The following is a 26,625-nucleotide window of genomic DNA, read 5'->3' on the forward strand; positions in this document are numbered from 1 at the left end:
ATCTCTCTTTTTTCATTAAAACGGAAGTAATGCAGTTGTAAACATGGCCGATGAATTAGTGGGAGGACGGAGATTTTCTTATCAATTCTTGAAGAAATGCGAACCAGAAGAAATGTAGGAACATGTAAGTAAACGATAGGTTGTATTTAATAAGCAGTAGGTGATATATGTAAAATTGATAAGCGGTCACGTTTGGAAGAACGCAGTAGAGATCTTTTTTAGAGAAAGGCATTGATTTACGAATAAACATCTGGTCAGCTGATTGAAGTTTAAAGGCAAAAGTGCTAATTGCGAAGTATTTTATGGATTAAAGATACAAAAAAACCCATTTTGCTATGACCTCTTGAAATTTAGCGTTACACCTCACCCCCTTAAAAAAAATATTATAGTGCTCCAGAGATAATTCGTTGATATCCTGCAGATATCTTTACTCACTTGTGTAGAGGATCTCAAAGATGGTTTAAACCAGACAAATTAACACTTACTGAAATGGGTCAGAAATATTGAATTGCAAATCATCAGCTTTAATAATTTGACGAGTGACAGTATAGAGAGTTGATGCCACCGAGAGTTGCATTAGACTGTGCAACTGTTTTTCAGTGTCCGTTAATGGTTAGGTTTAAGTAATAAGTGCCTCTCTCTCTCTCTCCCCCCCCCCCCCCCCCATTCAAAACTTGTTGAGGCTCAGCATGTCTTTCCTGCTGAATTTGACTGTGTATTGTTTAGAATCTGAGAATATACATAACTGTACTGCACATTAATATCCTAAATAACCAAAACTTAGACATTCAGCTGGTCTAGCTGAGGCCCAGTAACTGAGACAAGCTCTCTATTTATGAACCTCACCCCAAATGTTTGTACTTGCGAGACTGAGATCAAAAGTGAATCACCTTGTCAAACTATTTTGGCCTTGTGTAAAAAGTAGAAGAACACAAAAAAATGGCATGAATGCATCATAGTTATTGCATGTTTATGGAAGTATTGTTTTGAACATATTGTGTATTATAAAATATACAATATACTAAAATTATGTTTTAAATGAAAGTTTTTACTAACGGTACTTAAATACAGGGTTTGGAAGCCGTCATATATGAACAAATAGAAATGCATGTACTGTACAAACACAGGGTGTTATGTGGTCATGAGGTTGTTTGGTCAGTAACTGAAAAAAGGACAAACCTGGCTATCATTGTTATTCGGTGAACATGTGTCTGTGTAAATATCAGTACATATATTGGAATTTCATATGCAAATTGTCTTGACATCAATATCCCTTTGGTCAAACAGCGAAAGCTTAAAGGTCTGATGGAAATTGAGAATGTTTAAATTTCTCACTTTGATAGTGGTAAGAGAGGCGCTGACTTTTGCCATGTCTCTGTCTATTCAAAGTCTCCACTGGGCTTTTGTCTGTTTCTTCTACATGTATGATAACAAGATGAATTTTGTCTTGCATATGATGAATTAACTTAGAATATTTTATTATTTTAAAATCAATAATCTGCATACTAGTATACAGCTGGAGTAATTGAATTTAAACAGCTGTGATTTTAGGATTGATTGCTTTTAATTTTAAGCCTTTAAAAACACTCAGAGAGAGAGAGAGAGAGAGAGAGAGAGAGAGAGAGAGAGAAATGTAATTAAAATTTGCAAGATAACCACATGCTGCATCAATATGAATTCACTAAATGTAATGGTAGTACAGCTGCCATTGTTGAGAACAGCTTGAAGGCTATTAGCATTAGTATAAGTATTAAAGATTAGTGTTAATAGATTATCATATTTATATATAGATGATTCACCGGTTAACTACTAAAAATGGGAATCACATTTGTGAAACACATGTGAAGCCGTATAATTGCAGATTACTTTTCCCCATTATGTTCTAAAGGTTAAGTCCTGTATTTTATTTGTAGGCATCATTAACTGTTGATGGAGTTTGTTTTGACAGAGCTATATTCTAACATTTTACAAAAGTCAACTACATGTATGTTTGCTGTGACAAATACAGTGTGTTAAATTCTGTTTGCTTTGAGTTCAGCTGTTTGTTGTGAAATAGTTTATTTTTCCACTTCCAAGGATCTGGAGAGTTTGATGTTTGGTTTACATTCTGTCCAAAACTTGAACCTTCCATTGCTCTAATGTAGGTTGTATTGGGGCACCTCCATCATGTAAAACATAATGGTAAACTCTACAATAATCGTACAACTTTACGACAATCACTCCAGACTGATCTTGTCAATAGTTAACATGGGGAGGTGTATGTTTCCCGGTGATTACCATAGAAAGTTCTGTGTTCGTGTGGTTGTTTATGTTTGGAGGGTGGAGCAGGATTATGCAGAATGTAAACGACCCTTATGTGACTTCATCACATCAAATACACAATCAGTTGCTTTCATGATCATGGGGCATTTAATGAAAGTTGTAAAATATGGTAAAGACCAACTTTTGCAGTTACACCTCCTTTAAGTTATTAATGACAACTTAATGTTCTTTACTAATCTATTTAGTGTGGCTGTGACCAACGACTAGGGAGAGAGTTAAATTTTTTATAAGTACAATATGTAACAAATTTTACAATGCATATGTACATATGAAACTGTATACATTTATATATCAATTAAGTATGGTTTAGTATTCTAACTTTTGGAATGTTTTTGAGTGTGGTTTCTGTTGGTTAGATATTTGTGTGAGGGTTGTTCATGGTGGTGTGTCGTTGATGTAGACTGTGTGCCAGTCCCTGACGGACATTGATGCATGTGCAATTCTAACTTGTGCCCCTGACCTTGACCTTTAGGACTGGTATGTTTACATACAAGTACTATGTATGTGTACAAGTACCAGTACTTCATGTAAGAACAAGTGTAGACCGGTGTTTACAGAGCGGTGTGTGAAGCACTTCCTGTATAGTCCATGCTTTATCTCAGAAATCTGTGTTTATCTTGATACTGATTTTTTAACATTAGTACGGTACACGGGATGATCAGATACCTGAGAGTATTGTATCAGGTACAACTAACCGACCAGTCAAGTGTTTTCATGATCAGTAATACATATACTGTAACAGTAGTACCTGTAGGGGACATGCTTCCTCAATGCTAGCTATAGCAGTAGGAAGAGGGAAGAATTGCCTGCTTAGTACATGTATATTTATTAAACAGTTAAATGACTGCAAATTGACTGTTCATCACACTTATGTCATATGAATGTGGAAATAATTCAACTCTAGAAGCAAGTTTCAATGGCTTTTTTTTATTAATTGAGAAAAATTTGAAAAATGATTCCTTCCTGCTGATATGGCATATATTGAATTACAGTGTTGAATTATATATACTATTCATTCACATTTTACGTCAATATTTTTTCTCATATGCAGATGAGTGGATTTGTGGGAAAATATTAAAATAGTGCTGCCATGGCAACTAAACGACCCAGTCTGAAGGACCGAATGATTGAAAAAATCAACTCAGGAACGGCAAGGTAATTCATGCATACAAAAATTCAGATGTACTAAAATTCAGATGTACAGAAATTCAGATATATAAAAATTTAAATGTACAAAAACTCAAATCAACAAAAATTCAGATCTACAAAAATTCAGATCTGCAAAAATTCAGATATACAAAAATTCAGATGTACAAAAATTCAGGTATACAAAAATTCAGATATACAAAAATTCAGATTTACAAAAATTCAGATAACATTAAGTTAGTTCAGCAGCTTAAGCAACCATTGCTGCTCAACGGCGGTGAGTTCCCTGTGTAGGTTTATGACACCTGAGTGAATGAAAGAATCTCCATAGGATGTTAAACAGCAATCAGTCTTTATCAAAATAAAAATTGCCTAAAAAAAAAATTTCCATTGAAAATATTTTAGTTACATGTAGGTCTTGTAAAATTTGTACTAAGTGACACATAAGCTAATAGCGAATCTGAAAATTTTATTAAAAGAATATGAGTTTTGATTTGTCCATTTTATCTATTGTTTTCTGCTCATAATGTAAAGACACATCCTTTCTTTTTGTCTAGTGGTGATTGATAGATGGCACTGTCTTGTTTTGGTGTATTAATGACAATGGGAGTGTGTTAACAATTGAGTTTTATTTAGTGTTTATCATTTGCTAATTTTGTAAGACAATTTCAATGGATTTGTATAATTTTCTGAAAGTCTTTTGAAAATTAATCTTAAAAAAGGGTAGTTTTGGGGTTTTGAAAACTATTAGATGGAAGAAATGACACTCTAGCAATCAGACAGTTAATCAGGGCTTCAGGAATCACAAGACTTGTCTGGATTCACATGGGACGATGGTTAATATCCAACACTTGGTGATCAGGGAGGGAAAAGATTAACAATGGCCGGATGTCGAGCAGTGGATATCTCTCTAGATCAAGTTAAGAACAGTGCTCAGTTTTTGAGAAGCTGTATTGATTGGTGCCGCATCTTTTGGATGGAATCTGTCAAGTTAGAGCAACATGGAAAAAGGAATCTGTACTGATCATAACTTGATTAACTTCTGGCCATTTCACTCCATCAACCATTCAACCCACCATTGAGGCCAATCAAATTACAGCCTTCTAGCGGTCGTCACCGCTGTACAGATGTTGTAGTAGAACGGGAAACTGGGTACTGGGGCTCAGTCAGAATGGAAAATGGGGAAACTGGTTACTGGGGCTCAATCAGAATGGAAAATAGTCAAGTTAACAAAAATTGATCAATTGTTTTGTCATAGTCCAAAAAATTTTTGGGAAATAAGCATGATAAGGGGAAGAGGACGGTAGTGATTTTCCTGGCCGTTTCTTGCGAAGGACATATTTTGTCAGAGTATAGATATGTGTATAAATCTAGGTGAAAACTTTACGCTAAATTAACACCTTGATAGCAATCCATGAGTAAACTTCTTGGTCATGCTTTATCTACACAAACTAAAAATAACCCTTTTTTTTACTTATTTTTTATCAGTAACAAAATTTGTCAATATAATTACAGTTTTATTAGTGCCTGGTTATTCCGGAGCAACAAGTTTTTTGGAGATAACGAGTTTAAACGAATAACAAAGAGCCATTCTAGGAGGCCTGTTTGATGAAGTTCTGATGATAACATGCTGGGTTTCTAGGTCAACAATGCATGTATTGTTATGTGTAGTGCAGTCACTGTCTGGGTTTTGCGTAACACTGAGCTTTATGATGCTGATACAATCTTGTTTTATAGAGAAACAATCAAAATTACATAAGCAGGTTTCTTAGCCTTAGCATACACAGTTATCATTGTGTACAATAAGGGTTCTTTTAAAATTGTAGTACCAGTACATACATGTACAAGGAAAGCAGAAAAATGCCTTTATGATTAGTTGGTATTGTTACTGATAGAAATGATATACCAGGTGTGTCTGTGGGGGGGGGGGGGATAAAACCCAGTACTCCGTGTAGCGGCTCCATTACATAATGATTTTACAGAAATATTTCTGTTCATAGCATTACATCCTCATGAACCTAGATTTTGACAATTCATTTTATGATTACACAGGAAGTAATTTCCAGAATGAAATTCTATATGATTTAACATTGTCTGATATATACGGAAGTTCTCAATATTATGAATTGCAGTAATATTCATAATATCCATGTTGACTAACATACCGGTATATGGTTTGTTTATGTGAAAGTTACATTAATGAACTTTATTAGCAGAAAGAAAATCTATATCTATATGAACGAAAATCTTGATAAATTTACAGCATTGATAAAATACTCATTTACACATGGGTTACTCGAGAATTTGATGAAAATAAATATCAAAGTACCAGGATATATAGAAATCCACCATGTTACACGATGTACTGTAAGCGATGATAATAATCAGGTATTGATCAATTTCTAACAGCATGTAAACATTCAATTATAGTAGATGAAGCTTGCGAGGGGTTGTTACGTAATGACGTAATGATACGCATGAATCACCAGCGAAGGGCATGTTATTGATTGCGATGTTTAGAAGGTAGACCTATTAGAAGCTCATCTTTCATTGGTATATGTTATTGGCAATAATGTCCAGCAATTGAAGAAATGCTGTTGAATGAAATGGATTTACATTAGAGTGATGTCTTGTGTAAATTTCTTTCTTTAAAGGATTAGATGATGAATAATGTAGATGATCTTACATTCAATAGACAAGTTAAGGGAAAGATAAGATGTAATGCGGGTAATTTTATTATATAACGAAATTATTGTAAAATGTAATTCTACTCTAAATCCACTGATTGGTCCACTGTCCAGAGACTTAACTGGTCTACATGACTGGCCCACTGTCCAGACTGTTGACTGGTCCACTGTCCAGACTGTTGACTGGTCCACTGTCCGGAGTGTTGACTTGTGCCCTTTATCAATGCTCCCACTCTAGCAGTGGTAATCAATGAAAAGCAGATTGGGCTTTTGACATTATTATAATAAGGATAATTGTTCCTATGATAAGGGGGATAACTCTCTGAGTGATAAATTAGGTTTTTTTTCCCAAATGTAAAATTATCATGGTGTCAAATATTGCCTAGCAAGGTTGTGTGCATTTTATATCTTTTGCAAAATCGTTGATATCATAAAAGTAATATTTAGTTTGAGTGAAAAGTGGGATGATGTACCTTAAGATTTTATATACATTTAACAATGTCCATTATTACACTTGTTATATTTGTGTTCCAGATTCCGGACAGGGAGCACAGAGGAACTGTCAACAGGATCCGACACAGGTGAGATAAGGGGGACCCTAGGTAAACACCAAGAATGTCGTTCCTACCTACAATCAATAAAAGTCCTGTCTTGTATTGTGTTTTGAGATATCTTAGCATTCATTGAGTAACTTTTATACGAAAATCTACTGACAGTGATCTATCTTGTAGAAAACACAATATTTTAAATTTTGCTGTGTTGTGGCTCTTGAATTTTATGATGAAGGGAGGTAAAAGTTTTAAAGATAAACATGTCTTCCCAAAATTTACAGAGAACAAGAAAAGCACCAAAACGACAAGCTGGTACACACACCCTCAGCCAGGAAGCATAGAAGGTCAAGGTCAGACTGAAAAGGTCAAGGCCACAGAAGAGTCACACAGTGGTGCTGTAAATAATGGGAAGAAACCGAAGAAGGTACAGCCGGCAGACACAGAGGAATACAAGGTACGTCTATATAGAAACTAAAGAAAGTACAGCTGGCGGACACGGAGGAATATAAGGTACGTTTATATAGAAACCGAAGAAGGTACAGGCGGCAGACACAGAGGAATACAAGGTACGTTTATATAGAAACTAAAGAAAGTACAGCTGGCGGACACGGAGGAATACAAGGTATGTTTATATAGAAACCAAAGAAGGTACAGCTGGCAGACACAGAGGAATACAAGGTGCGTCTATATAGAAATCACCATGATCCGACTGTAATTACCATGATCACTGTGGAGTTTTTTTTTTATTTTAAAAATTTGCTATTTCATGAGGAATGTAATTGAAGAAGGCTTGATGGTCTTGGCCATATTTAGACTGTAGTGATCTCCTTTAAGATTACTATATTTAAATATAGGAAAATACCCAGATTTTAAAGTCAAATTTTTGTGATATTCTCTTTAGTTAATAATAGTTCATATGTAAACAAATCATATCTTCAAATTTTAGGTAGATCTGATGGTTAATTCATTGACCACCGAGCTTTCTTATTGGAAGGGTTGTAAAGGTGGATATCCATCAAATTTATATAAAAAATTGTATGTTAATGAGAGATGTAAAGATGATCAGAGGTAAACTTGAATATTTTTGTGTGTTAGTAGGTACATAAATACTATTTCTGTGATGTTTTTATATGTTTGTAGTGAAATGACAAATAGTTTACCAGGTAGTCAATTTGTGGTTGAGTATTTGTACAATTTGTGTTGAGCACAAACACCCCTACTATTAAAGTATGTAAATTATAATCAGTCGGCCAGCCTTAGAAATCCACGAATTCTGATGGCTCTCTGGGATTAGAGTGACTTATAATTGCTATAATTTTCTATTGAGAGTATGTCTGACAGTGTCTGTGCTTGACGTCTTTCAGGTCTCTGAGAATGACACGCTTGCCTCCATTGCGGCCCACTTTGATACGACCCCCACAGAACTGCAGAAACTCAACAAGATGTTCACCAGGAATGTGTTCGCTGGACAGGTAATTATTCAGAATGAGGGAAACTTCTAACAGGATCCATCACCAGGGATAAATTCTTTTTATTGTCTAAATGAACCAACATACCGGTGTCCTGACTCCAGGAAGGTCTTCTAGCAAGGCCAGTTTATCTTGAGATTTTGCCGCCACCGTGCAATGTAAGGGATGTTTATTAGTAAAAATGTGATAATGTAAACCAACTTTTATTCGCCTGCAAGAAAATTTTGCAATGTTCATGACAGCCTTGTTGATGCGAATATTTCTCGCTGTGAACCAGCTAATCAATGTCTCTGGTATATATATATTTAAGTAATCTACATCTTGATTCCGAAAATAAGTCACCACGCAAGGGTTTATCTCCAGTAAATCACCAAATTAAGTTGTCACGAAAAACAGTATAAGGCTGGTTAAATTAAACATTTTTGAAAAGTTTGCCAGCTGTCATTAATATTTGAACAAGGAACAGAAAGGATTTAACCAGAGGCCGGGGTCAGGGAATCTCGTCCCTCTCTCACTTATTCTGCCCCCCCCCATCCCCCCAAGTATCGGTGTGTTTCCCTTTCACTTAACTGTGAAATACAGGTAAAAGCAGGTATAAAAGTAGTAAAGCGAAATGGGAATCTCTTTATAATTGCAAAAACAAAAATTGTGAATTGAGGAGATGTTTTCATGATGACTACTTAATTACAAAGGATTTAAAAGGAAAGAAAAAGAAGAATATTTTTCATATTTATTCATTTCATTTTCATAAATAAAAAAAATACTCTACAGATGTAAAATGAAAAATCAGATGATGAAATATTAGGTTGATCGTGTTGATTTTAAATTTTACAGACATTTAACTTTAAGTTTTTAACTAATATAAAATAAGAATCACATTCATGTACATTTTTTTTTTTATTAATTTATGAATACTTTGTACATCTTTATATCAGCCCTTTCTCCAGTATTATAAAATTACATTTACTCATACCTATAAAGATTGATCTAAAATTAATGACAATACATGTACCAGTATTGCTATACAAACAATATTATAGCACATGTAGTAGATAATTTGATGTATATATATTCAAGTTTTCATCTCACTTAAATTTACCTCAGAGCTTCCTAAAATTAAATGGAAATACCAAATTTTATAAATATGGCAAAATGGGCTACCCCCCCCCCCCCCCCCTCCATTCCCCCATTACCACTAGCTTTTCTGTCCCTCTCCAATTACCTCTATCTAATCATATGCTGCTCAATGCAATCTCCTAATGGAGAGGTGTTTTAATTCTATCTATAAGTGATCATATCAAGCCTTGTGTCAACATTTTTACCTGAATTCTGCTCTGAATGTTTGTGTAGACGTCACTGATGGCCAGTGAATGCATTGGCGCTGAATAAAGCAGCGATTTATATTCAGAACTGACACGTTTTAACATTATAAAAACCTCTCTTCAGATTTGTTTTAGGCATGGTAATGATTTTCTACAGGATTTGCAAATTCAATGTTGCTGTAGCTTGTTTTCCCACTCTGTGTGTTTTATGGGGTAGGCAAGTGGGCTTGAACAGGGGTTGGGGGGGGGGTGAGAGGGGTTAAAGGTGGGTGATTGTTTGGTGATGTATAAAGATTCCAGTAATTTAAAATAATCAATCAAAAGTTTGTGGCAGTGATATGATTTAAGATATCATTGTTTTCAATTTACTTTAAACAAATAGTAGCTTTGCTCCGGAAATGTGGGGTTTACCTGACATAAATCTGATGGGATCTTGTGATTGATTAATGAGGTTATCCTAATGCTAATGAATAAAACTGACAAGATCTTGGTCTGGGTGTACATGTAGTCAACCAATAAGGTGGAACAAGTAGCTGGATAAGAGGAGGAGAGCCAGGGAGATGTAGGGATTGAGTTGTTGTATGAGAGGAGGTTTGCCAGGGAGATGTAGGGATTGAGTTGTTGTATGAGAGGAGGAGAGCCAGGGAGATGTAGGGATTGAGTTGTTGTATGAGAGGAGGAGAGCCAGGGAGATGTAGGGATTGAGTTGTTGTATGAGAGGAGATGAGCCTAGGAGATGTAGGGATTGAGTCGTTGTATGAGAGGAATAGAGCCAGGGAGTTGTAGGGATTGAGTTGTTGTATGAGAGGAGGAGAGCCAGGGAGATGTAGGGATTGAGTCGTTGTATGAGAGGAGGAGAGCCAGGGAGATGTAGGGATTGAGTCGTTGTATGAGAGGAATAGAGCCAGGGAGTTGTAGGGATTGAGTTGTTGTATGAGAGGAGGAGAGCCAGGGAGATGTAGGGATTGAGTTGTTGTATGAGAGGAGGAGAGCCAGGGAGATATAGGGATTGAGTTGTTGTATGAGAGGATGTACGCCAGGGAGATGTAGGGATTGAGTTGTTGTATGAGAGGATGTACGCCAGGGAGATGTAGGGATTGAGTTGTTGTATGAGAGGAGGAGAGCCAGGGAGATGTAGGGATTGAGTCGTTGTATGAGAGGAGGAGAGCCAGGGAGATGTAGGGATTGAGTTGTTGTATGAGAGGAATAGAGCCAGGGAGTTGTAGGGATTGAGTTGTTGTATGAGAGGAGGAGAGCCAGGGAGATGTAGGGATTGAGTTGTTGTATGAGAGGAGATGAGCCTAGGAGATGTAGGGATTGAGTTGTTGTATGAGAGGAGGAGAGCCAGGGAGATATAGGGATTGAGTTGTTGTATGAGAGGATGTACGCCAGGGAGATGTAGGGATTGAGTTGTTGTATGAGAGGATGTACGCCAGGGAGATGTAGGGATTGAGTTGTTGTATGAGAGGAGGAGAGCCAGGGAGATGTAGGGATTGAGTCGTTGTATGAGAGGAGGAGAGCCAGGGAGATGTAGGGATTGAGTTGTTGTATGAGAGGAATAGAGCCAGGGAGTTGTAGGGATTGAGTTGTTGTATGAGAGGAGGAGAGCCAGGGAGATGTAGGGATTGAGTTGTTGTATGAGAGGAGATGAGCCTAGGAGATGTAGGGATTGAGTTGTTGTATGAGAGGAGGAGAGCCAGGGAGATATAGGGATTGAGTTGTTGTATGAGAGGATGTACGCCAGGGAGATGTAGGGATTGAGTTGTTGTATGAGAGGAGGAGAGCCAGGGAGATGTAGGGATTGAGTTGTTGTATGAGAGGAGGAGAGCCAGGGAGATGTAGGGATTGAGTTGTTGTATGAGAGGAGGTTTGCCAGGGAGATGTAGGGATTGAGTTGTTGTATGAGAGGAAGAGAGCCAGGGAGTTGTAGGGATTGAGTTGTTGTATGAGAGGAGGAGAGCCAGGGAGATGTAGGGATTGAGTTGTTGTATGAGAGGAGGAGAGCCAGGGAGATGTAGGGATTGAGTTGTTGTATGAGAGGAGGAGAGCCAGGGAGATGTAGGGATTGAGTCGTTGTATGAGAGGAGGAGAGCCAGGGAGATGTAGGGATTGAGTTGTTGTATGAGAGGAATAGAGCCAGGGAGTTGTAGGGATTGAGTTGTTGTATGAGAGGAGGAGAGCCAGGGAGATGTAGGGATTTAGTTGTTGTATGAGAGGAGGAGAGCCAGGGAGATGTAGGGATTGAGTTGTTGTATGAGAGGAGATGAGCTTAGGAGATGTAGGGATTGAGTTGTTGTATGAGAGGAGGAGAGCCAGGGAGATGTAGGGATTGAGTTGTTGTATGAGAGGAGGAGAGCCAGGGAGATGTAGGGATTGAGTTGTTGTATGAGAGGAGGAGAACTAGGGATTTTTTATGGTAATAGTAAACCTACTGATCATGACAGAGGGACAAAAATGTTACAGTATATTGTAGAAAGTCATTGGATTTATCTTACAGAAAACTGATCATTTCTCTTAGGATAAGATATTTTTAATCAATTTTAAAACAATACTTGCTGCCAAGTAATAAAACATACCCTGTATCTTAGATTAGTGTTTGATGTCCTTAAGATGACAAGGAATATTGATTTTGATTTCTCTGCCATTTATAGGGTTTGATGCCTTTTTAAAACATTGATAATCACGTAGCTCTTTATTACTGCCTTCCTGCATCACACAGTGTTTTGTCATCATTTTCACAGCAATTTTAACCATGTTTGTACTGACTATGGAAGATACAGTTAGTACCACATGATATTAGGTTAATGATTAAGCCTATACCAGTCTGAATCCCATTAAACTATGTATGGACAGTGGATTCAGCTCCTCTCTCTCTGCTGTATTGATTGGCATTAAATCTCATTGTCGTTACATCCAAGAGGTGTTGTTTCACTTTAATCGTTATTGGTCTGTATTATAGGCAGAGGCTTGCATTGTCTGCCTGACGGATCTAGAGTGCCACTATCTTTCATCAGAATCCTGTATTGTGATACAGAGTGGTCAATATTTATGGACTCCAGAAAAGGAGGAAATCTTGATGTGTGTTATTATTTTCTTGTAGACCCTATATGTGCCGTCTGGTACGCAGAAGTCAAAGTCACAAGAAAGCTTGAAAAATTCTCAGAGTCCTGTTAGCAGTGCTCCATCGAAAGATGTTCCGACGATGGTAATATACACAGCAGTCGACCCCAGATATCCGAACTTTAATGTTGATGTGTGTTCAGTTATATCAATAATGCTTGATAACAAACAATCTAGTGAGTGACCAAAACATTTACACACATTAAAGGCCAATAGTCTAAAAATAAATCAATGTTCTAGATGTAGATATTGGGATGTTTTTTATGACAAGTACGGTAGCTCTGTCAACTACCAGCATGTACCTAAGATATATTTTGTCATAGTTCAAAACCTCAAACTTTAAACAAATAATCAGTTCATTAGGGGTTGTCAAGAATGGGGGGGGGGGGTGTAGAGTTTGCTAGGAATGTCAAAGACATAAAAATTTACACAGTCGCTGTGGTCAAATTGAGACTTTATGACTTTTTGTGTTTTGTTTCCAGTTTCTTGAATAAAGATTTACATTGGCTTTAGAACATGAATGTTTTGCTGAATTTTTCATCCAGATTTATAAACAAATTAAATGGTATTCAAATGCCCTGTATTGCAGTTAATGGAAACATAACATTTAACAAAATGTTATTGATTTTTTATAATCAATATATGTAACATGCTTTTAGATTTGCTGAATATATTATTTATATTTTTGTTAAATTTTCTGTCTACCTTATTAAGACTTACTTAAAATGTAATGACAAATGAGCCATATATTGTAATCATGTTTATATTTTTAAATATCCTTTGTTGTGTATTTTACTGTGTAGAATCAATTCCTCTTTTTTCTGTGTTAGAAAATTGATAATAAAAATTCTTATGGTATCAAATTCTTTATTTAATTCACATATTTTAATGACATGTTTTAAGGATGTTCCACTGATAAAGATGGCAGACAAACCGCCCTTAAGGATCCCCGGTCACGCTGAGCGGGTCCCCACCCCGGTATCCTCACCCACAGAGAACAAGGAGTTCCAGGCCCCCCACAAACTGTCGGAGGAGCAGGCCCGAGAGTTGGACCAGGAGTGTTACGAACGCTTCATCAAAGTCAACGCCAAACACATCACCGATGGCCAGGTCAGTGGGTCAAGGTCATTATTTGTACTCATTCTTGGACATGATTTGATAATGCTAAGAATATATGGTACATGTACTTTTGCTGTATATGATATTTATTGGGCAAAGTGCATGTTTCCTATTACTGGATAAAACACTGGAAAAATGGTGCATGCAATGCCAGAACATTACTTTTTTTATTTATAGACTTAAGCAAAATTGCAAAGTCCTTTATTACGGAGTAGTGAGAGCTTGATGCTTCTGGGGCACTTGTTCTGATTTAAAGAGAGCCGTTGACATTTATTCTGTGTCTGTTTTTATTGCATGCACTTAGAAAATTCCATTAATGTAAGAATTATACTGTCAGGGAGATTCATGAAAAAGTTGTGGGAGAATTGAAATTGTTTCAGAGTGACAATTAGTTTTATCTTCATTATATCTGGTAAAACAAACTGTCAGAAAATTTCTGCTTGGTTAAATGTAATGTGTGGATAGAAGAATTTTCATTATCAGTACATAAAAGAGAAGATGGCTGAAAAACGGCAATACCTTGAAGTCAATAATGGCTTACAGGTTTTTTGGGGTGAAGATTAATGGCCTGACTATTGTAGTTATTGATCACAGCATGAAACAAGCACAAAGGCTCCGCAGATACAACAGACACCTCTACATGGGCTCATCAAGACGCTGAAGACAATTCTTTATTGTTTTATTTTATTTGAAATATTTGCTCTTGAAACATGATTGGTGTAATTATACAGGTGTATACCACAACCCAACCAGACCAAGAGCAGGTAACTCTGGGCAGGGTTTTACATCTTGATTTTCTAGTCAAGTATCATACCTTGCTTTTTATCCTTGTATGGGTGGAGATTTTAGGTTATCCTTGTATGGGTGGAGATTTTAGGTTATCCTTGTATGGGTGGAGATTTTAGGTTATCCTTGTATGGATGGAGATTTTAGGTTATCCTTGTATGGGTGGAGATTTTAGGTTATCCTTGTATTGATAGAGATTTTAGGTTATCCTTGTATGGGTGGAGATTTTAGGTTATCCTTGTATGGGTGGAGATTTTAGGTTATCCTTGTATGGGTGGAGATTTTAGGTTATCCTTGTATGGATGGAGATTTTAGGTTATCCTTGTATTGATAGAGATTTTAGGTTATCCTTGTTTGGGTGGAGATTTTAGGTTATCCTTGTATGGGTGGAGATTTTAGGTTATCCTTGTATGGGTGGAGATTTTAGGTTATCCTTGTATGGGTGGAGATTTTAGGTTATCCTTGTATGGGTGGAGATTTTAGGTTATCCTTGTATGGGTGGAGATTTTAGGTTATCCTTGTTTGGGTGGAGATTTTAGGTTATCCTTGTATGGGTGGAGATTTTAGGTTATCCTTGTATGGGTGGAGATTTTAGGTTATCCTTGTATGGGTGGAGATTTTAGGTTATCCTTGTATGGGTGGAGATTTTAGGTTATCCTTGTATGGGTGGAGACTTTAGGTTATTTAAGTCAGAGTTTTCCATAGGTGCTCTAATCTTATCTCCTCTTAAACTAATTGGCAGACAAAATTGAATCTCAAGAAATTCAAACATCTTGAATTATTCTGTTGCATGAGGCTAGAATTGGAAGCCATGTGGTTTAAGCTTTTGGGACACTTAATTTTGGAAACACAGTTAATTATTGGTTTCTTATTGATACAGCATACAGAGTTATTTTCCCACTATGTTTTTTTTTTCATCCAGTAATGGACGTAGAAGATTTGGCCATGTTTTCAATTTGTTGTAACACTTGCATTTTTCACCTACCAGTGGTTCTGTTTAAAATTTTGCCCACTGTCAATGAGTAGGTATTGGATGAAAATAAAACAGGGCAAAAATTTCTCTGTATATTGTAATTACAAATTGAAAAGTGCTGAAAGGTTTTATGTCATGTTTAAATCTTAATCTTAAATAAACTTGAAAATTAGAAACAAATATCCAACCTTTGCGTGAATGATTTGACTTGTAGGGTTTGGTGAGTGAATGATTTGACTTGTAGGGTTTGGTGAGTTATAACCTCTCTTTGACTGTTTGTTGTAGGGTGTGGTTAGTGGTGTATTGCTAGTGACCCCTAACGCTGTCATGTTTGACCCAAACGTGTCTGACCCACTGGTCCTAGAGCGGGGGTCGGAGAGGTACGGAGTCATCGCCCCCATGGATATGGTAGTCAGTGCTGCCATGTATCACGACATCGCCGCAATGAAGGTCAAGGGCAAAAGGTCAGTATTAGATGAAACAAAGTGTTACTAGAGGCCCTTGAAGGACCGTTGTTTGGTTTTTTTGCCTCTTCTTTTTGTTCATATGTTTTTTTTTAATTGAAAATTAAAATCCGCCAGTTGCGACAGAGGATGCTTAGAATTTATCAGAATTTCACTGATTTGATTTTTATACCTTTTTTGAACAGTGTAAATGTTTTGTTTTGCAGGGAGGGTGGGAAGAAGCCAGAGGTGTACCATGATAAGAGCTGTCTTCAGTTCAAGTCATGGTGTGAAGGTCATCCAAACTTTGAGGTTGCTCGAGCGGCGTCAGAGGCGGGCTTTGTGGGAGAGAAGAAAGAGGTCACCCTGAGTACGTCCACCAATCCTGTAAAAGACACCATCAGTCCACAGTCAGACACCGCAAGCCTGTGTTCGTGTGCCACTAGTCAGGGAGAGGGGGGCATGTCAGCAACCAGCTCCCCTGTCGCCAAGGACAACGGTCAGTCCAAGCTTCCTGGTGCCAGTCACATGACCGGCAGGGAGGGACTGGGTGATAATTGTGGGGATTTTCAGGTCGTGTCTGACCATGAGTTCGGGGAATTTGTCTCCTCTGAGTCTGACTTACAAGAGTTTGAAAAAGTGAAAATTAACTCCTCCCCTGAGAGTGGGTCAGTCAAAAAAGATTCAGGTCAATCTGAAGTTTCAAGGTCAGGCTATTTAAAAAATGAACCTGATCTGATCTCGTTTGAGTCTGAGTCAAAGCCTGTGTTTTTCAGTGGAAATGAGAGTGATAGAATTAATGATCCTAGTCCTGTACCAGGGTCATCGCCAAAAGAAATGAGAATAGGGAACATAGTGTACCTCCCTGTATCAGAGAGTTCTCAAGGGGAGGTAACTGCTAAAGACATTGAGTCAGCCCAGGTTGCTTTATCCAAGTTAAGTGTCGAAGAATTTGAACAACAAAAGTCAATATCTCAGTCCACTTCCCCCATGGATATTCCAGTTGTTCAACAAAGTGAAAGTAGATCTGAAAGTAGGTCTGCTTCCTTTGGGTCATTTAACGTAGCTCCGCATTTGAATGCGTTTGTAAATTATGCAACAGGATTATTCAAAGGTGGTTCTGAGGTAAAAGACATAGGGGAGGTAATTGAAGATCACGATCCCAGTAAAGAAAATAAGTCAAAGTCAGACATTCTCGATTTAAAAGGGAAAAGCGACATGATCAAACAGAGGTTGTTCTCCCTTGGCTCCAAGGAGAAATCGGATCCATCAGGGGCGGATCTAGAGGTGGCGGTGGAGAATGCGGTGAAGCTGGCCGATAAACCCGAGTTGTTCCAGTCCTTCGATAGTAAGATCACGTTTGTCTGTTTTAGCATCATACATTGTGTAATGCTGCAGAATGAGAATGATATCGAGTTGTGATAGTTGAGAGATGTTTGAACCTTGACCTTCCTGTAGAATTATATTGATTAACCATGTGTACTAATTTGTCTAACACTAACTGACCGTAGGCTTAGGTAAGTGCTGTGTCTGAGTGAAGCTTTCTTTCTGTTTGCCTGTCTTAGTTGTTGTTTTCCTTTCTCTAACACAGTGAACTGTCTACTCCTTACCTCTCAGTAGTCACTTAGTATTGGTTTTTTATTAGTTGGCTTTTAGATTCCTTTTAGCAAATTATCACACTAAAACCAAACTAATGCACAAACTACAGACTTTATGCACTTTCTAAATTCTTAATGTGATTAACGGGAATCAAGACCTAGAAACTGGTATGATTGAAAGGACTTTGATGGATAGTAGTAGATTTTGTATGCTGTAAATGAAATCTTTCCTGGTCTGCCTCCTATAGAATATTAACTTTATCACTTCATATGGGATGCATGTTGGGTTTTTTTGGCCACTTTCAAATTGTAAGTGTAGATTCTTATCTGATTTTTTTTACATGTCTGAAAAAATTGTAGAGGCCAGTTCATTGTTAATACAATTTTATATAAATGAGGGACAGTTGACAATGCCCCTATTGCTACTTGCCTAAATTGGGGGGGGGGGGGGGGGTGCTGGATGAGAATCTAGACACTGACACTGCTTCATACCTGATGATGAAAATGATACAGAATCAAAGGTTCCAGTAACTAATGGAAACCTTTCCAGGTGTTCCCTTTGAAGAGAATTCGTACATAAGGGGTAACAAACTTGTAGTAGTTTGGGGAAAAATGTCACTGGTGAATCTCACAATACCACACACCCGGTACATTCTTGTGTCAGGATCTCACGATGCTACACAATGTGCCCAAAATTCCGACTAGAGCACTTTGTCTGAGAAAGATGATTACTGTGAATACAAGCTCAAGTGGGTGTGTGTTCATGTTGTGTGAAAAGTCACCATGTGTGTGTGTGTGCATGAGGACAAAGTCTTACATGAGTACATATCCATAAATCTAAGAAGTGTAAAAGAAAGCCCGTCTCTAACTGAGATTATGTATATGATTTTCTTGGATGCTGTATTTCACAGAAATGTTACAAAACATAAATGATAGACTGTCGTGGAGATACAGTAAGTTTTAGGCAAGATGTAGTCAATAATTCTACTGCCATAGCCTGTGTAGAAATCATACCGGCTTTCCTGCATCAAAAACAGACAAACAGACAGACAAAGGCTGCTGTCTGTTGTTTGGATAAATAATGATTGCTTAGTCCTAGACAGTTTGCTGAAAAACAAAACAGAATTTCTCAGCATTAAGTTGTATAAGATACATGCTAAATGCATGTCTATATGTACATATATATACTATGTAGTTCTTTTCTCTCTCGTATATTATAAACAGATCGCTTTTTCTTTTGATTTCATGCATGCTTGAGGCAAAAGGCATTTAATCTTTTTATGATGCTATGTTGTTTTTGAAGAGTGCATGTCATTAAATAGAATTGTCAGAAACCACAGCATGTATTTAATATACAGCAGCATCTTGAATTTTACATATTGCTCGTTTAACTTCAAATGACAAAAACTGAAAGGCCACTGATATTCATTACGAAAAAATGAAATGAAATCTAATTAATAACAATGATAAAAAGTATTCTGAATCCGAAGTAAATTTGATTGGGTTAAAAACTTGCACTTGGTTGGTCACGTGATCAAATCCTGTGAACTCAGAAAGCTTCATAGAAGTTTTGACTGAGCACCAGCCAAGTCCCAACTCCAGAGAACTTTTTCTGATTGTTATTTATTTGATTATTATACAATATATTTGAAAGAGTGTATGATATGAGTTCCTTGCTGTTTCCTATACATAGTGCTGCATGTGAATAGGTCATGCCTATAAATATTTATTCGCAATGGCTACAACTTTTTTAATAGGTGCATCTGAGAAAAAAATGTACAAATAAAAACCTATGATGTATTATCAGATTGCAAATAGCTTCTTTATCAGGTATAGGATGGATATTTGTCATATCAGTACTTTTTTAATTAAATATCACAATGGAACACTGTTTTATTAATAGTATTATCTTAAAAAGGCTATTTAAGAAATAATATAATGTCATTAAAAATCAAGTTTGTAATTTGCATGGATTTCTATAAGAAATATATCTCTGCTCTTTCTAACATCTTCTGTTTGTATGTGATTCAATTTTTTAAACAGTTTTGAGACTTTCCCTCTCTACGTCTATTTATAGAACTGATCCCCCGCCCTGCCGTAGCGGCTGAGGATCCACCCCTGTACCTGTGTCTACACCTGGGGAAGCCCCTCAATAAATCGGTGTCTGGGACGGCCCCTATCCAGGCGTTCTCTAAAATGAAGAAGAAACCGGAGTATTGGTTCTCCATTCCCAGAGAAAAGTAGGTCACCGAGGGACACGTACTGTTATAATCATCTTGTATTACATGTTTGCACCAGTATGCAGAGGATATATTCACTCTTGTGAAAATTTTTAATAATGCACATCAATAACATCACAATGGATTTTCTGGCATTAATATTTGAAATAATTTAAAATCTTTTGAATGGAAAAGCCTACAAAAGGTATTGATTTTATTTGGAGGATTTGAATCTTTCAGGGTCGACCAGTTGTACGCATTTTTTGTCCAGTGGAAACCGGAGCTCTATGGAGACGAGGAGGAAATTTCTGCAGAGAGAAGGGGCTTCGTTGTCCTCGAGGATGATGATAAGGAGGACTCGGAAGAGATGGAGGTTTTTGAGGAATACTTCAACAACGGAGTCACAGCATTACAGAAAGACTGGGAGGTACAAAATGGCTCAATAAATGCTGTGAAATTTTAAACTGTGTTTTTTGTGCAGCAATTTTTTTGTTTTTAATTTTTACATACCGGTAGTTTCTGCATGTTTTGATATTTGGGGCATTAAATTGTCACAAAAATAGTACAGAAAATGATTACAGAATAAACAGTACAGGAAACAGTTCAATTTCAACACTGTTGTTCTCATAAAACTCACAGAATAACTTCATATTAAACACGCACAGTTCCCCCAGCATCGGGTGAGTGAATCTGATAGTAAACCTATTTGATTGACTTTAAAAATTAACACAAATTTAATACAACTAATTTGCTAAAAACTAATTTACCAAAGAATTTTGATCAATGCTGGTTTGTTGACATACTTTTAGAAAAAATCTTAGGGTGAATTTTCATTATCATAATGGCATTATGTGATTGCTAGACATGGAAATTTTCACATCTACAGAAATAAAAAAAAAATTCAGCACGCATCCTGTATATCAAACTCTGTTAGTGTATAAATTTGATTATTATACAATTGAATGTAGTTAGCATCAAAATCATTAGATGTTTTGTTGTTGTAGATAATCAGCGCCGAGGAGGCCATCAGGAGGAAATCGGTCGACTCGGAGGACGTTCTGATTCTACCTGAACTGGTTGGGACCTCCACCATCATGCAGGACTATCATCTACAAATGGTACTTAATACTACTTATGATGTCACAGCAGCATTTAATAACACTACTCAGAGCATCCTGTGTCAAACTCTTAACACATAAGGCTTTAATTAAAGATGTTAATTTTAATTACAGCTCTGATTACCTACTTCATGTAAAGTTTTGTATTCACGGTTGTCATTGAGCATAGTATTTGTTTTTATACTGTTTTATTGTTATACCACCTCTTCGTCGGAGCAGGGGTGTAATGTTTTACCCTTTTGTGTCTGTCTGTCCGTGACAAATTTCTGTTGCATTTTACTTCGCAACTAACATTTGCAGATGCTTGAAATTTTAACACACTCTTTGTTTTGGTATGCCATATGGTGGAATTCATTTTTATACCAAACAGATGTCAACCATTTGTACCATTTAAAGGCACATGATATCAAAATTTATTTTTCTGTTTTTAATGTTTTAATACTACAGTAAAGCATTTCTAATACTGTGGAATCATTTTTATTTGTGGGGATCAATGTTCGTGGGTATTTTTTTCTGGTTCGTGGGGACATAATTTCGTTAGTAGCAAGTTCTATTTCATTCATAAATATTATACAAATGCTTGTTTATAATTTTTGAGGATGTAAATTTGTGGTCAAGGATTACCCACGAAAGCCACAAACATTGGTCCCCGACAAACAATGAAGATTCCACAGTAGTCAACCAAAATTTGAGTGTCAGTAGCCGAGTTATAAGCGAGATACAGAACTCACCATTCTTTGATATATGTTCAAAGCTTAGGTCATGTTTATGTTTACATTTTGTTTTATATTATTCTACAGCTAAGTTTGTGTATTAATGCTGGGAAGCTGTGATAATGTATTTACAGCATTGTTTTGTTGTATTTTACAGCTGAGTCGGTACATGCCTGCTCGGACCATCGGTTACCCTTGGAGGCTGATCTACAGCACGGAACAGCATGGCTTCTCCCTGAAGACCCTGTACCGAGACATGCAGGGGGTGGACAGTCCGGTCATGCTGGTGGTCAAGGACACCAACGACAATGTGAGTACACACAAACTAGGTCAAGGACACCAACGACAATGTGAGTACACACAAACTAGGTCAAGGACACCAATGACAATGTGAGTACACACAAACTAGGTCAAGGACACCAATGACAATGTGAGAACACACAAACTAGGTCAAGGACACCAATGACAATGTTGGTACACACAAACTAGGTCAAGGACACAAACAAAAATGTGAGTACACACAAACTAGGTCAAGGACACCAACAACAATGTGAGTACACACAAACTAGGTCATGGAAACTAATGACAATGTGAGTACACACAAACTAGGTCATGGAAACTAATGACAATGTGAGTACACACAAACTAGGTCATGGAAACTTATGACAGTGTGAGTACACACAAAGTTGGTCAAGGACACCAACAACAATATAAGAAAATAGTCCTCAAAGTCTTGTTTAGTGAGAACTTTTGACATTGAATTACCGAGTGGTGGACTGTTAAAGTCACCTTAACTTTTCCTACAGTGATGTTATATTTTTGTCCTTTAGATCTTTGGTGCTCTGACATCGTGTGAACTGAAACCAAGTGACCATTTCTATGGAACTGGCGAGTCCTTCCTGTTTACATTTTACCCAGAATTCAAGGTAACAAGATATATCTACGCTATGTAATTATGTAATTAACAGTAAATAACAAAATTTTATGAATAGATAAAACTTGAGAAAACATACAAACATATGAATTTTAAAATTACAGTGACAAAGATTTTAGACATTTTAATTTATAGTGCATATGAACAACATATTTTAACCATTTTTTCTTGTAGGTTTTTAAGTGGACGGGGGATAACAACTTTTTTATCAAGGGCAATCAGGAAAGTCTGTCAATAGGGGCCGGACAGTGAGTATTGACCCCCAGTCTCAGTCTGCGGGTGGGGGTGTGTGTGGGGGGGGGTGTAATGGGGGTGGAGGAATGATATCAGAGGTAGGGATGCACTGGGATGGGGGTAGGGGACACGAGATTCTTTCTTCAAAACAGAGTTATTGTTCTTTGTTCACATTGGTTGATTTCTGAAGGATGTTCAATTTAAAGCTAATTGCATTGTTAAACTGTGGAACAATCAATTATTACGTGTTTCAAAAAGGGAATACAAATTGTTTTAATTTTATTTGAGAAGTATTGATCCCAGTCTGCAGGGGTGTACTTGGTTGTGGGAGGGGGGAGATGGGCGAGATCTGAAAATTACATTTCATGAAAAGCTATTGATAAAGTTAAACTGAGAAACAAATTCAATTATTCCATGTTAAAACAGGATGCAAATTGTTTTGATTTTGTGGTATAATAGCAATGTTAAGAGCTTAATTATTAGATAACTTTAATGTCAAGACTATATTCCCCTCCATGGTGGATTTATTTAATAATTAATGTTCAATATGGGATTTTGATTTGTTTCCACTACAAAATGTTATATTACTTAATTTTTCTATGGGATGCTATTTTCAAGAATTTTTTTTACATTTTCTCTCAGCGACAGAAAGTTCAATCAATACTTACTGCAAATTATTTGTTTTTCCAGTATATTTTTTTGATGGTCATCAATCACAAAAAGTGTAAATGTACTGTAAAAAATGTAAGACTTTAAAATGCAAAAAATCCCAGTTAAATGTTATTATCTTAATATTTAAATGTTAATTATAACATAATTACCCCCTCTAGGGGTAACCCATGGTCCAAGCAGACATGTACAGACTTGGCTGTAAAATAAGATGCATTCTGTTTGTGTGGTGTTACAGGGGTTTGTTTGGGTTGTGGTTTGATGGAGACTTGTACCACGGGCAGACTCATCGATGTGACACCTACGACAATGACATTCTGACATCATCCGAAGACTTCATCGTCAAAGTTCTGGAAGCATGGATATTCACACAGGATTAGCTCAGCCTCTACAGGAACCGTGGGATGCCGGCAGTGTCAGCAATAAACAGACTCGGAACTGACCTAGATAATCCAAACTGCTGAAGCTAACAACGTAGTGGCGTGTCCGAGGTAACCGCGGAGCTCAGATTCTGGTGGATTTTGCAGTATTTGTTTTTTCATACCTTGGAACTGAAATAAGTTTAATAGAAAGGTTGTTGAGAGAAATTTCCAAAATACTTTGGTTTGAAAGTTTTCCAAGTGGAATAGTGCAATTTTTTTCATAAATTGTTAAATCTGACATTTAAATACTTTGAGAATCAATTCTGAGGCATTTAAAACTGAGTTTAGTGGGAGTTTTGATTGAAATATTTTAGAATTTTATCCTAACATCACTCTTACCTAGTAGATGTTCAACATAGGAATACTGAAGATCACATTTATTTTGCCAGATTTTAATTTACATGAAAGCAAGTTTTTGCAAATCATTATTCAGAAGTATTGACTTATGTATATATAAATTTCTTGAATACTTAAAGTGATTTACAGTATTAAGTTTGGTAATTACCTGGAAGAGAGGTCTATCGGAACATATGACAGTACAAAGTTAATTAAATACAGAACCAGTTCACCGAGGAGGGTTTCTCAAATCACCGTAATTTTTTTTCTTGGGTGGTCATCATGATGTAGAATTGTTCTCCTGAACAGTTAAGTAGATTTAGATCTACAAAAGAATTAACAAATTGAATATTATGACTTAATGTACTCTTTCTGTCTATGATACTTGTGCATGTATTTACAAATTGGTCACTTTACTAGGATTATAAAGTCAAACTTTATTTTGTATTTGTGTTCAGTTTATTGTACTACTGGATTCTGTTAGAGTAGTTAATATCTAGTCATATCGCCAGGCTTCCCAGAAAACTCAGTGCTCTGCCCACTTCTTGTGCTCACTTTTCTAGAAATTTATATCTCTGTATCTCTGGAGGTAATTCATTGTTATTGTAACATACTTCTAACCCCCTCACATCCCCCCCCCCCCCCAACCCCCGTAAAAGCTAATAAGCAGGCAATTTACCTCTCATCCTGTTTGAGTTAACTCCTTCTTTCAGGGCATGGTTTTTTTAACATAAGACGATCAGATGAATTAGAAAGTTAGTCATTCTTGTGATGGGTAGTTGTATAGTGTAAGCAAGGGACAACCCCATTTACATCAAAGTTAGGTCCTAAACGTATGCTTGCAAAGTATTTATGTGATACATTGTATAACCATTTTTCCATGGCTTTTATTTGTTTATCTGTAATGGTATTATTTTTTTGTTGTTGGCTTGTTATGAAAGTGCTACTTTACATCTTATGTTAAACTGCATTATGCTAAGATTCTAAATGTTCTATTGACTTATCTAACTCTCGATTGAATCATTTCATTTAAAATGAAGAGAACCATTTTTGCGCATAAAAGAAAACTCATATTCTTTTTCTTGCAATATAATGTAAAAACAAAGTTAAGGAGTTTAAATTAAGAACTAGAATCTCTGGACAGAATGGAGGTTCAAGTCGTTGTTACCATGGTAACAGTGTTAGCACTTTATACGACTCTGTGATAAATATGTATGTACCTTTGTGTGTTGTCGAGCATCTGTATATTGACTTTGTTATATTCCCAATACTTATAAAGTATTGTGTATGTATGTGATTTCTTATATTTGTATTTGTGATATCTGTTATGGGCCTGCCCATGGTGATAGGGGCTATGTCATGAACACTTAAAGGGTCACAATTAAATCTGGAAAAAGTTAACTTGTCCAGGGAATTTAGTGATAAAAATTCAACATGTTGAACATTCCTGATGAATAATTTTGTATGCTGAAATTGTGTTCTTAAAGACCTTGTTTTTTGTAAATTCAGAAAGGGGTGTTTGATATTTCTTTGTTACAATAAATGTTTTCAGGAGGAAAGATAACTGTGGAAAAACATGAATAGTATGGACAATATTAATTAATTAGAGATCTCTAGGAATGTATATATAATGCAATTGTTACACATTTTATCTTTATTAATTGTAGGATTGTGAAGCATACACTCTGCATTAGTTTGTGCACAATATATTCAATGTCGTGTAAACAGTACAGCACAGATTGCCTGCATTCACACTAAAGAAACATTTTCTCTTTAAGCAGACAGGACTATATTAGTCTCTTGTTGACAAATTGTTAACCATTTTTACTTAATATTTTTTTTCATAATTCTTGAATATATGAACTCCTAGACCTACACTGGCACAAACAGTGAACTATTGAGGGTTTAAAATATCAGTTCTGTATGAAGGCATTTCTGTGACTGATATTCAAATTCTAAATGTTTGACAAGAGAAAGGATCTCTGGGTAAAAATAAAGACAAGCATTCCATGTAGAGGATATGACATGTCAAAAGTTATAAATAAAACTAGGATGTTTCTGTGTGTGTTGATTTATTTGTCTTTATGATAATGGACTTTTCGATCAGTTGATCACATGTTCCTTGGAACAGAGGGATACCCCACACATAGAGTGTTGATGAATGTCAACCTTCGTTTTCTTACTTCTTGTGATTTTCTCTAGGGAAAACAATAAAGGACTCACAAAATAATAACTTGTTGGGCACAGCACTGGTTGGGGTTCCAGCTTCGGTTATTACAACCATTTTTGGTCAAGAAAGCCTTCCATGCGAAGAGGAAAAGTTTCCAAATAGAACTGGTGATGATATAAACATCGTAGAGAATTCTTGAATGTAGAAATAAAAATACCTTCAATAAATATTATAGAAAACCTTTAATAAGATGAGAGAAACTTTGAAAAAGATC

The 26,625-nt window shown here is 36.5% G+C and overlaps 1 protein-coding gene across 5 annotated transcripts; it reads left to right on the forward strand.

The window, feature by feature from the left end:
- Positions 1 to 26,240, forward strand: LOC128178445 (oxidation resistance protein 1-like). 5 transcript variants are annotated; one of them, XM_052845615.1, is made up of 18 exons: positions 1 to 124; positions 3,374 to 3,477; positions 6,690 to 6,736; positions 6,988 to 7,160; positions 8,071 to 8,178; positions 12,598 to 12,702; positions 13,521 to 13,727; positions 15,781 to 15,959; positions 16,166 to 17,286; positions 18,448 to 18,489; positions 19,614 to 19,776; positions 19,996 to 20,182; positions 20,421 to 20,435; positions 20,760 to 20,873; positions 21,744 to 21,896; positions 22,417 to 22,512; positions 22,695 to 22,768; positions 23,662 to 26,240. In XM_052845615.1, exons 2-18 carry the CDS (start codon positions 3,413 to 3,415, stop codon positions 23,801 to 23,803), a joined length of 2,991 nt encoding a protein of 996 aa, XP_052701575.1. In that variant the 5' UTR covers positions 1 to 124; positions 3,374 to 3,412; the 3' UTR covers positions 23,804 to 26,240. The 5 variants fall into 5 exon arrangements, with proteins under 5 accessions (XP_052701575.1, XP_052701582.1, XP_052701589.1 ...); XM_052845622.1 differs by lacking the exon at positions 20,421 to 20,435; XM_052845629.1 differs by lacking the exon at positions 18,448 to 18,489.
- The last annotated feature ends 385 nt before the right edge of the window (positions 26,241 to 26,625 follow it).

Source organism: Crassostrea angulata, chromosome 1 (assembly GCF_025612915.1).
Source record: "Crassostrea angulata isolate pt1a10 chromosome 1, ASM2561291v2, whole genome shotgun sequence".
Lineage (NCBI taxonomy): Eukaryota > Metazoa > Mollusca > Bivalvia > Ostreida > Ostreidae > Magallana > Magallana angulata.

Bases quoted from the DNA above. Each gene is read 5' to 3' on its own strand.
- LOC128178445 (XM_052845615.1), top strand. From the start codon at position 3,413: ATGGCAACTAAACGACCCAGTCTGAAGGACCGAATGATTGAAAAAATC. The intron at 6,737-6,987 runs GTGAGATAAGGG...CAAAATTTACAG, and splicing joins GTCAACAGGATCCGACACAG to AGAACAAGAAAAGCACCAAA. The intron at 15,960-16,165 runs GTCAGTATTAGA...TTTGTTTTGCAG, and splicing joins ATGAAGGTCAAGGGCAAAAG to GGAGGGTGGGAAGAAGCCAG.